This window comes from Drosophila busckii, chromosome 2R (assembly GCF_011750605.1).
Source record: "Drosophila busckii strain San Diego stock center, stock number 13000-0081.31 chromosome 2R, ASM1175060v1, whole genome shotgun sequence".
Classification (NCBI taxonomy): domain Eukaryota; kingdom Metazoa; phylum Arthropoda; class Insecta; order Diptera; family Drosophilidae; genus Drosophila; species Drosophila busckii.
In genome coordinates, this window is record NC_046605.1 from 2,350,228 (window position 1) to 2,368,267 (window position 18,040).

The 18,040-nt window shown below is 40.6% G+C and overlaps 2 protein-coding genes across 2 annotated transcripts; both read right to left on the reverse strand.

Moving 5' to 3' along the window:
- Positions 1-3,375: 3,375 nt before the first annotated feature.
- On the reverse strand, positions 3,376-4,303 carry LOC108595762. The gene is made up of 2 exons (XM_017981051.2): positions 3,914-4,303; positions 3,376-3,861 (listed from the first exon to the last, which is right to left on the reverse strand). Exons 1-2 carry the CDS (start codon positions 4,173-4,175, stop codon positions 3,413-3,415), a joined length of 711 nt encoding a protein of 236 aa, XP_017836540.1. The 5' UTR covers positions 4,176-4,303; the 3' UTR covers positions 3,376-3,412.
- A 1,414-nt stretch (positions 4,304-5,717) lies between these two features.
- LOC108595241 (cyclic nucleotide-gated cation channel subunit A) lies at positions 5,718-12,446 on the reverse strand. The gene is made up of 7 exons (XM_017980440.1): positions 12,245-12,446; positions 10,639-10,881; positions 10,415-10,577; positions 8,603-9,142; positions 7,134-7,799; positions 6,904-7,054; positions 5,718-6,714 (listed from the first exon to the last, which is right to left on the reverse strand). The coding sequence occupies exons 1-7, from the start codon at positions 12,329-12,331 to the stop codon at positions 6,570-6,572; spliced, it is 1,995 nt and encodes a 664-aa protein (XP_017835929.1). The 5' UTR covers positions 12,332-12,446; the 3' UTR covers positions 5,718-6,569.
- Positions 12,447-18,040: the final 5,594 nt, after the last annotated feature.

Sequence of the window (18,040 nt, forward strand, 5' to 3'; positions counted from 1 at the left end):
TGTTCTTCGTCCCTGGGCGCTTTAAGCATCTAGCCCTGAGCGCTTCCCGTCCCTGGCTCAACTCAATTTCCTTCCGGACATCGTGCCGAAAAGACACGTATTACATTTAATAAGCACCACTTAAATCTAAATAATTCTGAATGACCTTAAAAATAAATGTGAATTAAACTCACGGTTGCCACTTCAAAAATTTTTAATGGGCCAAAAAAATATTAAAAAATGAAGCATTAAATATATTTGTTTATTTATTATTTATTTAGATTTTTTTTGCTTTTTTTCATGAAATTGCCAAGTCAACAGCTTTTTTTTTTTAATATTTGAACAACGCTTAGGCTTATAATTAAATTTAGTGTAAATATGCATATTTTGTACGCTGTTGAATAAAAAAAAGTTCATTATGAATTACAGAAATTAACATATACTTATATAGAGACTTAAGTATTCTAGAAGGCAAGGAGCAGGGCTTTAACCAAATTGAATTTAGTGTATTCAAATTTAAAGATTTGTTGTGCATAACTAAATTGCATTCTGTAATTCAATAAAAATGGGCCAAAGAGCCAACGTGAAAAAAATGAGCCAGTTCTGGCTCAAAAGAGCAAATCTGGCAACCGGGATAATAACAATTGGCTTGTGTTGGTGGATTTATTAACAACTGTGCCTAAGTTGAGGAAATCAAACGCTCTTTCGCTCAACGCCTACGCCAAAATGACCAAAAGATTGCCTCCGCTCGGCCAACAGTAGCGTAGCTTGAACCCGCAAAGATCTTGTGGGCCCACCAAACTGCTAATTTGTGCTACAAATTATAATTAGATGTTTCTCTATTGATGTCCGTATTAAAAAAGCAGATATTTTCATGGTTGTTCTTGACTTTTTCATTGGTGAACTTCCCCGTGCAGTAAATGCAACTGAAAATACAATTTAAAAATATAAAATTTAAATATATATTAAATTAAAAATATATAATTAAAAAAACCGCTCATTAATATAATTATCGCTGCATTTTAATACGTTTTTTTTTTATGTGATAGAAAAAATAATTTGAAAGGACGGAAAAAATATAAATGCCGAATGTGCAAATTATTTTTTTGTATAACTTGAGCTTTAAGGTTGCCATCCGAGAAGCAGAAAATCGACAAATTCGATAATTTATAAATTTTATAATTTTTAATTACCTGGCATTATTATTTTAATTTGGTGTATGACTAGAACCTCTAATAATACGAAAAGCGCTAGTAGTAGATGGTTTTTTATTCGTATTAAAAAAACAGAATGCCTCGTGTTTTCGCTTACTGTCTTCAAGGGTGAACTTCCCCGTGCAGTATATGCAACTGAAAATACAATTTAAAAATATAAAATTTAAATATATATGAAATTAAAAATATATAAATTAAAAAATATAACTTACTTATATGCGAAACGCTCATTAACATAGTTTTCGCTACATTTTATAATATGCTGCCTTTTTATATATGCCAAATAAAATAATTTGCACATTCGGCATTTATATTTTTTCCGTCCATTCGTATGAATAACACTTGTAGTTGCAGCTTTCCTCCTTGCTTCCATTATTTGTTTACATCTTGGCTTTTCTTCTATTGCCGGCCATATTTCGTTTAAAAAGGAGTCATCCGACTAATACTCGTTTGTTGTTCCTGTTGCGATTGCTGTTGTTGGCGTTGTTGGTGTTGTTGCTGTTTCAGCTAATTGTGCAAATATTGATCTAATTGCTGCTGATGTTGTTGTTGTTGGTATTGCTGTTGTTGTTGTTGTTGGCGCCTGTTGACACAGTTGCTACTGCAACAACTGTAATGTATGCTGCTGTTATTGTATCTGCATTCATAAATTAAATTGTTGCTGACGATATCACACAAGAAGTTATTCAAGTTGTCAATTGAAATTGACAATGACAATGCACTGGGCCTTTAAATACAGTGTGCAATTTACAACAACATATGAATAAATATATTAATATATAGTCGTAGAGTAAGATACAGTCTTATGGGTTTCATTTTGGCGCATGAGCTCAACCATGCCTCAACCTCGAACATGAAGGCTTACTCTACGACTATGCTGGCAATGAATCCCTATTGCAGCTTTTACAACTTAAATTTATAAAAAATATTCATATTAACATTTATTACAATTGCTGTGCACTTTTTTTTTTATTCAATGTTGCCGGCTATTTGGAGGACGCCGCTGAGCTGCGCTTAATTATATATATTAATTATACTTACAAGGAATCATCCATTTTCACTTTTTAATTTTCGCAGAATGACTACCTTTCACACAATGACTTTGATTTACTATTCGCAAAATGACTTTGACTTTGAATTTAAACGTCAAAATTTTTCAAAGTAATTATGTCATAAAAAGTGAAAAGTTTTCCAACACCATTTCAAACGGGTGCCCGCGGGCGTTGTGTCACTTTTCAAAGTGTCATATCGCCCGCGGGCTTTATGTCATTTTTTTTAGTGGGCCTTATGACACTATGAGAAGTGCATTAACGCCCGAGCCTAATAATAATGAAATACCTGGAATAAGTAGCCGCCCAGCATAATTTTTTGTGAGAATAGACTGCTCTATAAGGTAAGAAGCGCCGTAGGCTAATATTTTTTTACGAAAAAAATCGCGAATAAATAGCCGCCCAGCAATATTTTTTGTGAGAAAAGAGTGCGAAATTAGTATTTTTGCCAAAACAATTAAAATTAGCCAATATCAATAAAAATGGGCCAAAGAGCCAACGAGAAAAAAATGAGCCAGTTCTGGCTCAAAAGATCCAAATCTGGCAACCGTGGCTATGCTATCAAAGCTGTGGGAAACTTTGCTAAGCTGGCATACTTGCTATAAATTAGTAGTGCTGTTAATTTATACCAAGCCCAAAAGTATGCCTCAATCAAAACTATTAATAAAATGTCAGAAAGTTGACTCAAGTGCTATTGCTTATGTGAAAGCTTGAGTTCGAAAATTGTTACTCAAAGCTATTGAACCTCTTATTAATGATGAATTAATTTGAAGGTAAATGCATGTTGGCTGCAAGTAAAAAAAATTGAGAAATCCATAATAAAATTTTTTTGTTATCTATGCATAATATGCGGTGACTGTAATAATAATATTTTCAAAATAACTTTTATTTATCCAAGCTATATTTATACTTAGGTGTCATACTAGACAGACCGTTACATTTTAAAGATCACACGATATATGACTGCGGCCTGCTGCAAATTTTAGAATTGACCTCTAATTGGCTTTCGCCAGGCATTGCCTTATATAAGCTAAGCCCTAAACGCTATAGTAGCTATCAAATTGGCTGATTGTGAAAGCGAGACAGCATTAACGCGTGGGTTGTTGTCTTGGCTAAATGAAAAGCTTTTGGCATTTGTATTAAATATATATCCGTTTATTTGTTTGACTTTTAATCAGCGCAATTGCAGCTGCCTTTGCCATCATCGCAGCTGCTTATGAACTCACGATTGGGTCGTATGCAATTATTTTCGCGATCATAAATGCCTAAAAAACTTTTGCAATTGCAGCAATACAAATACTCGCGATTGTCGCCGGAGCTCAGACAGGGCAGAAAGCAAAAGGGAAAACAATTGGCAATGCACAGGGAAGCGCAGCAGCCGGAGCCCAACTCGGCGCTGGATTTCAGCAGCGGTGCGCGATTGGCGCCACAATTGGGGCAGTAGATGCAGCCGTCTGTAGGCAGCCAGCGTTCAATGGAGCTGCGAAATATGTGACGCTTGTTCAGATCACGCGAGTCCACCGCTTTGGGTGCACATGATGACTTCTGCTGTTGCTGCTGTGTTGTGGGCATGGCCTTGCTGCCGCCGCCGCCCTTTTTAGCTTGCTGCTTGGCCAAGTCTGCAAGCAATGATTAAGGTTAAAAGCTTCCATCCAATGGCTAACTACTTACAGCGCTCCGCCTCGTCTGCCATTTGCACCTCCGACATGCCCGTCATTTTGCTTATCTGCGATAAACGCTCGTCGCTTATGCCATGCTCTGCCGCCAGCTTGTGTAGATTCTGCAGCTTCTTCTCGCTGGCACTGTCAATAATCTCTGGATGGGCCATCTGCACATGCCGCACCAGCCCGCTGGTATCGTAGCGCGAGCATTTAATAATCTTTAGGCACTTCAAACAGCGCAAATACTGCGTATCCTTGGGACTTGTCGACATGGCCAAATTCACACTCTCCTTCTATAAAAATAACGCTCAATTTAATGTTTCTGTTGGTGACTTCTGAACGCTGTCACTCTGATTGCTATATAAATATGTTTATGTGTGTGTGTGTGTGTGTGTGTTGCCAAATGTTGACTGCCTACTGTGCCATGTACAGCTTCAAACTGGCTTGCAGCTCGACTAACAAATACACTTTGGCTGTGGATTTCAATTACGTTTCAATTTAAATTTGTTTGAAAACAATTGACATTTAGTAATTAATAGCATTATTTAACAAAGCCAATTGAATTGATTTGTAATTGTTATTTAAATTCAATAGCAATGATAAACAGAATTGCCTTGCACAAAAATTATTGCAACTTTTAATTGAATTTGCAAAAAGTTTTAAACAAAAGTTCGCTTTTTACTTTGTAAAACTTGCATAATTAAGCCCTTTCTGCCAACTTGCATTGCTGTTCAATAAAAACAACAATTTATTAAAAGCAAAAAGAACAGCAATTTAATTGCTAATAGAGTGTCTTCAAAGTTGGCAAGTCATTTAGCAAATGTATTCATGCCACTTGCTGAAGCTGCAGCTGAAAAGCTTTTATGCATAGCAACTTTAAAGTCACCCTGTCACACACGCACACACACACATATACATAGGCATATGTGAGGCATTATGCTATGGCAGCGTCAAATTTTTTATTGTCTGTCATGTGGGCTCTAAGCAGGCGGCATTGGGGGCGTAGCTTTATTTATATGTCTCGACTCGACGGTTGGGTCCAGAGTGCTTACAGTGGGCGCCCCCTAAGCACTCGCAGGAAACGCAGCTACTTTGAATTGAGCGCGCGCATTTTGTAGAAATTGATTTTTTTTTTCTATTTCGTTTTGGGTACAGTGTGCATTAAAGGTATGAGCCTTGTCACTTTTTTTTTGTTGACTGTATGTATTGTGTTGCGTTTCACTTTCACTTTGACATTCGCACGTACGCTAAGGGAGCAGTTGCCCTAGTCGTAGCCGTAGCCGTAGCCTTTGCCTTTGCATGGTTTTTATTGTACGTTACTCATACGCAGCATTGTACGCAGCATATTTGTAAGAAAGTCAAGGCGTCTGCATTGCTTAAGGTACTTGTCGTAATTGCTGCCTTTGTCTGCCTGTTTGAATTTGTCATTACGCCCTAGTATTCAAGGGGGCGTGGCTGAAGTAAAAAGTAGCTACTTTAACTTTAAGTGCGCTTCACATTTTATTTATATTTGTTCAACTTAAATTTATGTATATAGATATATATATATATAGATATACTCTGTTTTACATTCAACTGTTGGCTTATATAAAAATACAGTATTTAGTTGTTCAGTTGAAGTTTGTTATGTTTGTTTTGGCTTTGGAAGCAACTTACACTTAAGACTGTAGTAATTAAATATATAAATTTTTTGTTTTTCTTTCTTTGCTCTGCTGCAGTAAATGTTAACATTGGATTTGTTACTATATAGCTCACAGACATACGCACACACGCATACACACATACACATACACATATATAAAATACAGTAGAGTTGTAGTTAAAAGTAAAAAATAACAAAAGCTGCACTCGAGTGTAACAAATGCGTTTTTGTTTTACAAACAGTGACTTTGTGTCAGCAAAATCTAAAGCTACATACAGTTATAGATATATATATTTATGCATTTTTGTTGTTTCTTGTATATATAAACACAGCAGGCTTGCTTGCCTTGTGTGTGCTTTTTATGGTCGATTTGTTTATAGAAAAATAAAAACATCTATAGCTTGTAAAATTGGACTATTTGCATTCAAAATGCCAGCGCAGCTTATAGTAAAAACACACATATATCGCTATATCGTTAATCGTTGTTTTATGTGCTTTATTAATTTGTGAACAAAGCAACTAACGAGCGTGCTTTTGACTTTCTTTTATGCTTTGGTGCTGCTTATTAAATTGAAATTTGTACGTAGCATACTTTTGAGCGCAGCATTTCTTTTTTATTTATAATTGCTACAGTCGCTGCTAAAAAACAGCGACTATAATGTTTACACTCTGCTGCAGGCACGCTCGCTTGTTTACCTCAGATTAAACTTTCTATTGTTGTTGTTTTTGTTTTTGTTTGCTGCTCTTAGCTAATCTACTTTTACACACTTTGAGGCACATTCAGTTTGAAAAATTAAATTACAAAAATGCATTAAATAAAGTACGTTGCACTCGCTATCGTGCTCTCAGCTCTCTAAAACTAATTGTCAAAACTAAAAAATTGATTTACAAGCGCGTCTCGCTGGCGCTTTAATCCCCCCGTCCCTGTTCCTACTGCTCTTAGTCCTGGTCCTAACTCCCTCTAGCTTTTATGCATTTATCACCAGCTGCTGCTTCAACTTCCATGCCGCCGTCTCCCGCTGCTCTAGAGCGTATTCTGCTTGGCCGCTTCACCGCTTTTGGCAGCCGCCTCGAGTCGCGCACGTGGGCGCCGCTTAGTCTGCAGCGAGTAGAGGCGACCGCTGCGTGGACGTGTCTGCAGCTCATCGCCACGACTAGTTCCGGTGCCGCTGCAAAGGGAAACGCCAGTGTACATTAAAGTCAACACTAAGCAACAAAGCAAGTAAATTAAATCAGCAAAATTCAACGGAAAGTTCGCACAACTTCTCAGAATTTTAATGGATGCAAGTCAAGCTAATTGATTGCTGCTCCGCTGATTTTTGTATTCAATATTTACTTGTGCTAAAAATTCAACTTACTTGAGCTCCAGCTTGGCGAGACGCTGCTTGATTTTGGCTTGGCTAGCCGTATACTCGGCCAGCAGGCGTGCCAGACGCATATTCAGATTCTCCACGGACAGTTCAAGCTTCTCAATGCCGCCCTCAATGCTGTCGTGCACGCGCTGAGAGTCTGTGAGAGGGGAAAGCAGGCAGGAAGTATGATTTAGCACAAGCCGGAAGTGGCCTCAATCGACTGCAAGCTGACTCACCCGCAAAGATTTGTTCATCGAGCAGTCCGTCCTTGCGCAGCAGCTGGCAGCCACGTTGCGTGAGCGTCGAGCGTGCCTCCGGATAATCAGCGAGTGTTTCCCAAAGATCACGCTTGGCCAGGCAAAAGAGATCCGAGTAGCCCAGCGAGCGCACGTTGGCCGTGCGGCGATTTCCTGTGCGATTGCCGGCAATCTCCAGCACAGACACTTCACCAAAGACGGAGCCAGCGCCCAGCGTGGCCAGCACCGTGATGCCATCGTCGCCCACCACGGAGAGCTTGCCACGCTTGACAATGTACATCTCCTTGCCCACATCGCCCTTGCGGCAAATGTAATCGCCCGGACTGAAGACCTGCAGCTTGAGCTTCAGCACCAGCGCCTCCAGCAAGCCCGGCTCCGTATCATGAAAGATGCGCACCTGCTTCAAAGTGTCCATATGCACCTGTATGGCAATTTCCGCTTTCAGCTTATCCGGCAGCGCTGCCAGCACGCGCTCCTCATCCAGCGCGCCACTCTGGGACCAGGTATAGGCGAACCAGCGTATGACACGCGCCTCCAGCTCATGGCCAACGCGCCGGAAGGCCATGTACTGCTTGACGCCGTCCATGCGATTCTGGAACTCCACGCGCGCCACATTCATGTTGGAAATCATCGAGCCAATGTTGCCTGCCAGCCAAAAAAAAGAAGCAAAGAGTTGAGTAATGAGCACCGAGAGCAAGAGAACTCAGTGTGTGCTTTTAATTTGGGGCACAGACATTTCCTGGCATACAAAAGGGCGACTAATGGCGGCACTTCCGCTCGCAGACTGACAGACAGACTGCCAGCCAGCAATAGTGTGTGAGAGTGTGTGGCATAGGCTTGCTAGGCAGTCATTCATCATGTGGCACAGTGGCACAAAATCAGTTGAAAATGTAAAACATAAATTCAAAAATTCAAGTCATGCTAAGATTTGCATATAACATTTTTTTGTGTATGTTTTGTTAACCACTGTGCACAGTGGCAAGTGAAATTGGTTGTCGTTAATGGCAGCGATAAGCAGCAGCAGCTCAACAAAAATGATAAAAAGGCACGTTTGCATTTGAAGGCAGCGACGACAGCAACAAATCAAACAGGCACACTTCACCCCACCCCCTCATGCTCACTCCCACCGCAATGCCGCCTCCAGTCTCCCGCCTCCCCCGCGCACTGCAAACAAAACAAAGTGAAGTGAAGGCAAGCATCAAAGCGTAATGAATAATGTGGGTCGACAAGCGGCAAACAGACACGTACTGAAGCTGCAAGCTTCGGTTGGGCTGGTTGGGTGGGAGTGGGAGTCGAGGGTCACAGGGACATGTCCCTGACGTGCGTGGCTGTAAATTAATACCCATTGATGTCACAGATGTCACTTGGCAAGCAATTAAACGATCAGACGAAATATTTGCGTAAACAATGCGCCCAAATAAACAAACCGAGCCACCCCCACTACTTACCCACAATGGTGGCAAAGATGAGCACGCCGGCGAGAAAATCGGCCACCACAAACAAATACTCCGCATCATTCTCCGGCGTCGGCGTCTCGCCAATCGTCGTCAGCGTCAGCGTGGACCAATAGAAGCTATAGATATATTGACGCTGCAGCGTATTGTTGCGTGTTCCGTTCAGATTGTACACCCAGGAGTCGGAGCTGAAGCCAATCTCGTAGCTGATGGCAAAGTACATGCAGGCGTTCCAGTGTATGAGCACCAGTATGGCCAGCACCACTTTGCAGATGCGAAAGGCATTGGGATAGCCCGTAGCTGTCTCCGTGCGATCAAACCATTCCATGAGCCGAGGCAGACGCAACAGGCGATTCAGACGCACTATCACCGGACAGGGCAGATACAGGCTGGAGCAGGTTTCGGGCGGCCACCAGATATACGCCAAATCTGTGGGCAGCATGGACAGCACGTCCAGATACCAGCCCTTGGTGTGAAAGTAATGATGCCGCAGTCGAAACGCATCGCGCACCAGCAGACCTTGGTCCAGGAAGCCTGCAGCGAGACATAAAAGCAAGTTGAGTATGTCTGACTTTAAACTACACGCAGCGCCTTTAAGCGAATTATTACTTGTAGCGCACTTTGTCGCATTTATGGCAACATGACTCCGCTCGAGTAGCTGCTTATCCCAAGATAAATCAGGTTGCCTATCAAAGTTGTTAAGCGCGCAAGCGGGAGTCAGCCAACGAGTTTGCCAAAGCGTATAAAATGTCAAGGTTTGCCCGCATGCACACACACACAAACACACACACACACACACACACACACAGCGGCATACATACTTATAGCAGACGCTAGTGATGTATTATATGTATTTTAATGCACTTGGCGTTTTGCAAAATGAAAAAGGATATCTCAAAGCAACTTTAATCATTGCTGAAGCTCGATTAAAAATAGCACAAGGCAAGCAATTTAGCAATTTAGAATGTTGTACTGCCTATAGATTGTGCCTCAAGTTGCTACTATGTTTTGATTATACCTGGAGCATCAAAGCTGCGATTAATGATTCATATACAAAGATATATTTTATATATTGTAAAAGAACAAATGATTTGTATTTTAAGCATTTGGTGCATAAATTAAAAGCAAAAGTAAGGCTCACAAATATTATATGGATTTTATCTACAAAACAAGAGACAACAATTAAGTTATTCTTTAAGTAAGCAAATTGTATTTAATAATTCTAGGCAATATAGTATATAAACTAGGACGTTAGTACGTAACTTTAATACACTAGATAGCTAGATTAGTTGCTCTTAGATAAGGCAGCGTCTGTGGCTTAATACAGTCGAAACAAAATTTTGGCCCATCGCTCTCTCAGCAATAGAGCAGCAACGCTCTCGTTCAGCTGCAGCATCTCACAGCTTAGAGCGATCGAGCGCTCTATGGTTAATGTGTGCGAAGGCTGGCAGGTAAACCAGCAAGCGAGGCTACTTACAGATCAGTTGAGTAAGAGCTGTTGCCGACTGAACACGCAGTAAACGAGCCAGCATAATGCTAATAAATAATTCAAATATCTTAACAGGAGTGCTACTATGTGCCTAGTCAGAGGAATATACTACAAATATATAAAATTTATAATAAGCTGTGCATAAGCTTTAACCTCGCCAAGTGTATATTTGAGTTGCTTATAGCCCTAAGCTGCGTGAATGTGAAGCAGCTGCCTAAAGTCAAATGCTTTTGGCATTGTCTGCATTGGCTTTGGCTCATTTGCATATCACACACGCAAACACACACACACACACACACACATACGCACACACTTACCCTCATGCATATGAACTAGCGTATCGAGCAGGTAAATAAAGTCACAAAGATAATCCAACGTATACCAGAAGCCAGGCGCACTCTTGTTTATCTCCCAGAAAACGGAGCGACCCATCACAAAGATAATGTTGTAAAGCACCGCCAGCGACACCACCGCCAGCCACTGTGGGGTAAGCCAAATTTGTTTACAGCCCCTTTGATTACTTTCCTTTTTGAGTACTTACTCTGTAGTGTGACTGCAGCGTTGGATCCACGGACAGGCGATTGCAGAGTGCGCTACTGCCGCGTATTTCGCTGGACAAGGCGGCATCGGCGCCGGACTTGCCCAGCTTATCCGTGTTTGTGGTATTGGAGAACTTTTCGAGAAACCAATCCGGCGGCTTGGCGCGACTGCGTTTCGTCAGACGTTGCCGTAGCGCCTGCAGCGTGCGACTCAACGCCGAGGGCTTGCTACGTTTGCTGGGCTCCTGTAGGTTACATAAGAAGGACGCAAGTTAGTGCAAAGTTTAACGAACTTTCCGCAGATAACAAACTACACAGGCCCCACCAGCATACCCCTTGCCCACTAATTGAAACATTTTAATGGTTACGTATGCTCTGTGGTCAGCACTAAACGCATTAAAACTTTGCACAGTTGCTGCTGGCAACTTTGGTTGCTTTCATTTTTCTGTTATGTCTGCACACAGCTGCAGTAAAAGGCAAAGACTGTGGATATGATGCGGGTGTGGCCAACCACTACTGTTAGTAGAATTATTATTTGCTACGTGAATTTTACAACTGAAACTTAATTAAGCAAAATTCTTGTGAAATTCCATTAGTGTATATAATATTTAATAGTAATGCATAATTATTTTTTCACTTTAATTTCAACATCAACATCAACATGATTTCCTCTATTTATCTTAATTTCCATTTATATTTTATACCTAGAATTTTAGTTGTAGTGGCAGCTCTGCATGTAAATGCAAACTTTATATAAACTCCTCTTAACATAAACTTGTCCCAAGCAGGCCTGCACCACCCTCTCCCTACCGTTTCGTTCTTTCAGATTTATTTCAAACTTTACTGCATGTTTTCGCGTTATTACATACATAACTTTAAACTGTTGACAACTGCCAGCAACAACAACAACAACAACAACAGCAGCAGCAACAAATTGTCTGCACTTACAACATAATAATTCAGATTTTACAATTTTATGGCGCTTGCCCTGGCCTGTCCTACGCTGTCCTGAAGTGTTTCGAGTGGGTTCAAGTAGTTTAAACTTGTTAGTTTGCTCGTCATGTTAGTTGCAGCGTTGACTGAAGGCACACACACACACACTCAGAGCAACCACGTGATGCTTTTTTTCCTGCATGCCACTCTACACATATCCTGAGATTAGCAGCAGCAGCAGCAGGAGCCGCATGTGCTTGACAGTCTAATAAACGGCGTATCAGTTGCCAGCCAGCGGTTAATCCATTAAGCCCTAGCTAAAGCTTTCTATGAGTGTATGCGTGTGTGTCTGTGTCTGTGTTTGACAGTTGCTTATGAGCTTGGCTCAATATGACGCATACGCCGCATTGTACAGTGCGCGCTGCCAATGCTAATGACAAATGCAATGCCACGCCTCCAGCTGCGCCCACGCTTTAGCCAAGGTCACTTACACATAAGCGCACACACATTAATACACTTGAATAAATCAATGCATGTTTAAATTTTAAATAACAATTACAGTTTTATATATAAGCACGCAAACTAAAATTTAATTTAATATTTGTACCCCAAGCATTTAGTTTACATATTTTTCTTTGCGTGCACATATTTTCACATATTTCGTTAAGTATTTACCGCATCTTGTTGCTGTTGTTGTTGTGGTCCCGCTATGGCTGCTATATCCAAAGATTGCACCATGGCCTTGACTTTGAAATGTCGCATGCAAATGCTTTAAAAAATATTTGCACTTGTCTTGTCTCTCACTTCACACTCACACTTTAAGCTAACATAGTTAATTGTTGTTTACTTTGTTGTTAAATAATTGCACCGTTAACAATATTTTTTGGTGCGCTGCGCATGCGCGTCGGCGTTAACACTAAAAACAGCAAAAAAATTATTACATTGAAGTAGCGGTCAGCTGCTTATGGTCGTCGACTGCGACGCTAACTGCGACGGCGACGCGCTCACGACACGCATACTCAAGTAGTAACTGAACTGACTAACTGTTGTTGCCAATTGTTGTTGTTATTGTTGTTTAAGGTATTTTGATTTTTGTAAGCAAGCGAGCGTTTGACTTAAAGATTTATTAATGAATTAATTGCCTTGGAATTCCATAAAGTTATGAAAATATTGGCAATAGTTTGTATATTAAATTTAAAATAATTTTAGCTAAATTTTGATATACTCTAAATTGATCTTAAAAATTGTCTGCATTTAAATAAATGTCAAAAAATATTTTTAATCATAAAACAACTTTTCTCAGAATCAAAAAAACTTTTATAAAGTTTCTAAAGACTTTCAATCCTGTAAAGCAAAAATCGCTATAATTCGACTGCCTAATATATATTATTATAATATTAAATATTTATATTATTATTTTTATATTAATTGCATAGTAAAGTGCATTCACACTTCGCCTATACCCCACATTTATTTAAGTTAGTTGCTTCTTCATTTGGCACATTTGTTACTAATTGTTGTAGCGTTTAGTTACTGTAGCTGTTGTTCAATTCAAAATGTTAGTTCGAATTGTAATTGTGCTTTGCAATTTTCTTAATTTGCATGTGACAACAGCAAAATAGTTGTTGTTGTTGTTGTTGTTGTTGTTGTCAACACTGCTTAATTAATTAAGCTGCAAAAACAAAGTCTCAAGTGACTTTGGTCAGTTTACGAACAGTCAAGACTAAGGACAAAAGGCGTGCTTGAGTCAAAGAGGCGTGGCGCTGTTAATAGTGGGGAGGAGCTGTAGTTGGGATTAGACCATGACATTCAACATTGATGGCAATTTGACAAGATTGATGACACTTTATGCGAATTAAGAACGAGAGCGAGTAAACGCTTTTTAATTGTGCAACCAACATTTAATTAAGCTGAAAGCCAAAGTGCACACGCGCTATATATATAAGTATAAATATATATGTTTGCATAAATTGAATTGCAGCTGGTTTTTTATTAATGTATTGCTGCTGGCGCTAATAAACATGTTTAACAAATGCTGCTGCTGGTGCTGCTGCTAGTTAATGTTTATATTTTTATTAAATGAATTTGGCAAGGTTGCAAGTGCCAAAAGAAATCAACAGCCAACAGTTTACCTCTCTCTCTCTCTCTCGCTCTGTCGTTGGTTGTAGACAAACTCAACAGCATGGCTGATTGGCATTCAGAAGCGCTGCACAATAAATTTCCATAATTGCCACAGTGGGCGCTCAGCTGGTGGCAGGTGAGCAGCTAGGCGGGGCTGAGTGGGTGAGTGGGTGACTGGGCGACTGGGCTTGAGCACATTATGCTAAGCAAATCAAGCGTCGTCGTTTTTAATGCTCATTGACTCTTACAGCTTTTATGCACAAACGTGTCTACCAAACTGACCAGCAATTCGAAATGCCTTAGCCTATGGCGAGAAGGTCAGACAGTAAGCCACGTGGCATTAATACTATTTGGGGACTGGCTATACAAGTCTACAAGTCACTGAGGATTATTAGCTGTTGTCTTCTTTGTGTGTGTAGGTGTTAAAGTTTTTGACAGCCTCATTTGAAATGTTCAATTGGTTTAGCCTCTCATTTGGTATACAGCAGAAACGCTTGAAAGTTCTTGTTTCAATTCACAATTCATCCCTCATCATTAGTCATAAAATTTGTGCGCTCAAGCATATTAAATTGTTTTTATAGCTCTCAGCACAGTTGTGTATTATGAAATGAAGCCAATTATATTTATAAACTATCGCTTTGCTTGTTTTTGTTCAATCTAATCCTTATCATATAGCAAATTATCTAGCATATTTATTACACATTTGTTTGCACTTTGTTCCATTGCATTTGCTATTTGTAGCTTATCTTTGGCTAAACAACTGATTTTCAGATTTATATTTATTGTTGCTGCATGATGTGGGAAAATATGCAAATGTTGCTGAGCTTAACAACAACGCACATCAACAACAAACAACCAACTGACAACTGGGCCGTGTTAATACCTTATCCACAGTAAACCCTCGTCAAACGCCGCTGTCTAATCCTCTATGCTGTGTGTGTTTACATAGAGCATTAGTCAACTTTTAGTTTAAGTAAAACATGCAATTCTTTGTTAAACGTTTGTTTATATTTTCTATATTTTTTTCTACGCTTTTGCGGCCGCTGGCGTACGCGTTTTTAAAGCAACTGTCGGCGACTAAAAGTTTTACAAGCGCCAAAGGTCCTGAGCGTTTTTTTTCGCTTTCGCTGTTTGCACGGACTCAAATTGCACATGAAACAATAAGCAAAACAGACAGACAAACGAAATGGCATAACATAAAGTCAATTGGTTCTATAGTTAGTTACTATATAGGTATAGGCAAATAAAGCTCATTAATCGGTTTAATGACCGCCTGACACTGACCAACTTTGAGGCGCTTCAACTTGGCTCGCTGACTAGCACTTTCGCCTTTTGCCGCTCCTGCCGCGAGTTTTGAGTAATGTAAACCGCACACTCTACTAAATGTTTATCTATACTGCTGTGTAGGAAGCCGCAGTTTGCGGTTTTTGATGTGGGAAAACACACCTCAACGACAGACAGACAGACTAACAGAGAGACAAACAGACAGCCAAGCCAATATTTGGTGCTCGACTCGTCTACTTTATGCGGGTTGAGTGGGTGGCCAACTCAGCAGCTGGCCAAGCTGAGTAGCTTTTCATAGAGTGCCCCTGAAAACCGAGCGCTTTTCATTTTGTATTACATTTCATTGCGTTTTGCCATTGCCAACATTGCTGCTCCTGCTGGTGCTAGTGCTGCTTCTTCTTCCGCCATTGTCGTGTCAGTTATGTTGGCATTGAAACATTTTGCTGCTTGCGCTGCTCCGCTCTCTTTCTCTTTTCCACTTACTTTGGCGCAGTGCCTCTTATCTATCGAATTGGTCGTCAGCCAAAGATACAGTGGCAACTACCCTCGCGTAACCATGCCCAAGGTAAGCACTGACCACAGCAGCAGCTGTGTATTCAAGACATTCGTGCTGCCAAAATGTCCTTTTGGCTTGCTTACGTATTTATAGCTCGAGGGTCAACAGCGAACCTTTATTTTTGCCTAAAATATCCCAAGTTAATGCAATTATTCAAGTCGCTATTCAAAGGACACTCTTTTGATGTAACTCGCAGTTTAACAATTGCAATTGTAAGCAACGCTTAGCTAAGAAATTAAAGAAGCACTGCTGACTGCACTTAATTATTTATATTAATCCGCTGTCTCGCTTAGCGTAGTGTGTTTGCAGCTGCGACTTTAGTTTAACAACGTTAGTCTTATCATTGTCTTGGCTTAACTGTTTTGAAGTTGTTTTGTGACGCGTGCTAATAAATGGCAGACTGCTGTTCCTGCTGCTGCTGCGACGGTCGACGTGTCGGCTACGTGACAATAAAGGAAGTAATTAAAACGCGATTTACGGCAAGGTCAAGTTTATGAAGGTCTGCATAGTTCATTTGCATGGCACAGGCCCGCAGCATAAAAAAAAAACTGTGTCAGCGGGCAACCATTGTTATTGCAACTGTTGTTGTTGTTTTTAATGTTGTTGTTGTTATTGTTGTGGCGTCAATCAATTAGAGCAATTACTTAATTACAGCCCACATAATTGAATAGTTATAGCCTCGAAAAACGTAATGAAATTAATGCAAATTGAATTTGTTGCTTATCGTAGGTTAATATGCAAGATTATTATATTTATGCAAACCATATATGGCATGTTTAATTACGCATACGCAGCGTGATTTACTTACTTGAATTAATTTGCTGCCATTTTCCATAAAGTTGACAGCGCCGGCAGCTGCTGTGGACTCTGTTGACTCCGCTGGCGCTATGGCTGCCTGCTGAGCACGCGGCTCAGTACGTTGTGCTTCCATCTCAGCAAACTCATCCGTTAGCTCTTCCTCGTCGTCGTCGTCATCATCATCGTCATCAACAAAGTCACGCTGATGTTGCTGCTGCAAAGCGATGCGCTGCCGTCGCTGCCAGCTGCCGTGTGGATAATGCAGCTGATGTTGCTCCACTAGCTCCTCGTTTTGCGCCACCTGATTGGCTATTAAATGCTTGCGCGGCAGGCAAACGGCCTCGCTGGACAGCGGCATAGGTTGAAAGGGCGCATAGAGGCCACCGGTTACCTCCAGTTCTTCCAGCTGTTGTTGCTGTTGGGCGGCATTGGAGCAGCTGGGCGGCGCTGAGGCACTGGCGCCCACAAAACGCGTGGTGCGATACATGGGATGGGAACGTGCTGAGGATAGGCTGCAAGCAAAAGGTAAACAGCGCTTCCTATCTACCACTCTCTCATAACTTACTTGTAGCCATATTTGGGCGATTCACTTTCATTGCGTCGGCGGCTGGACATCATTGTGTTCACCCGATCTCCACGGGCAGCAGCCATCATATAAGTCCACATAGCGCACATTTGCTCACGCACTTGGACACGCACTTGGACGCTACGCTAGGCGCATGGTACGGTTGTTAGCCCTCTGCAATCAGAAAGTTTAAATCATTAAAATGCCGCACAACAGCAAAACAAACACTTAAGCGCCGCCACTTGGAGCGGCGGCCTCGGCCAGGTAATTAAGCAATTAAAGCGGCTTACAGCTAAAAACGCGCCGCAAGGTATGCAGCAAAAATTAAACTTGGGTCAAAGGCGCGTCGCAAAGCGAAAGAGTAAGTGCCTAAGCGCTGATACTTAAAGCTATTTGGCCAAGTCATTTGATGTCTTGATGGCCATAAAAATCTGCATAGCAAGTCAGAGCCAGCAGCTTTAGTTTTTATTTGCCCCCAACGCATTCACTTGACTGAGATTTCTGCTGCCGCTGGGATTTGCTGACAATTTGCAAGGCGTCTGCTGCCATTTAAAGCCATTAGCAAATGCAATTGCAATGCACAAAAATAACTCGTTTTATTATGCAGCAGTAAAACACAAAAAAAAGAAAACGTGGCATAGTAAATTGAATGTAGAAAGTCCTTAGTCTTAGTTTTAAACACTTGAAAATAATGGCCATATAAAAATGTTAAGTAGTTTTTTCGTTTGGTTTCCATTTATAACAGAGCATTAGTGTTAACAGTCTCAAAGTGCAGTTCGAATAGACACTAAGCTTTAAGTTTGCCATGCACAAAAAGTATCTTAAATTTTAGATAAGCTAGCTAACACCCCTACAAAGTTTTAAGAAGTTGCGCTGACTAGACGAATGAATGTCGAATGATTGAATGAATAAAAAATTTTCTTTCACATAACAAATATTTAAAGCTACTGCAAGGTTTGCCAAGGCTTGTGTTAATTTTAAAATTGCTGAGAAATATATGCTGCATAACATGTACTCAGAAATAAATAAAAGCATGTGGGAGCTGAGCAAATATATAATATATATTTCATACAAAAAAATAATATAAATAAGCAGCATTCTGTAACATAGACAAATGTAAATATTTTTCATAAGAATGTGTGGCATT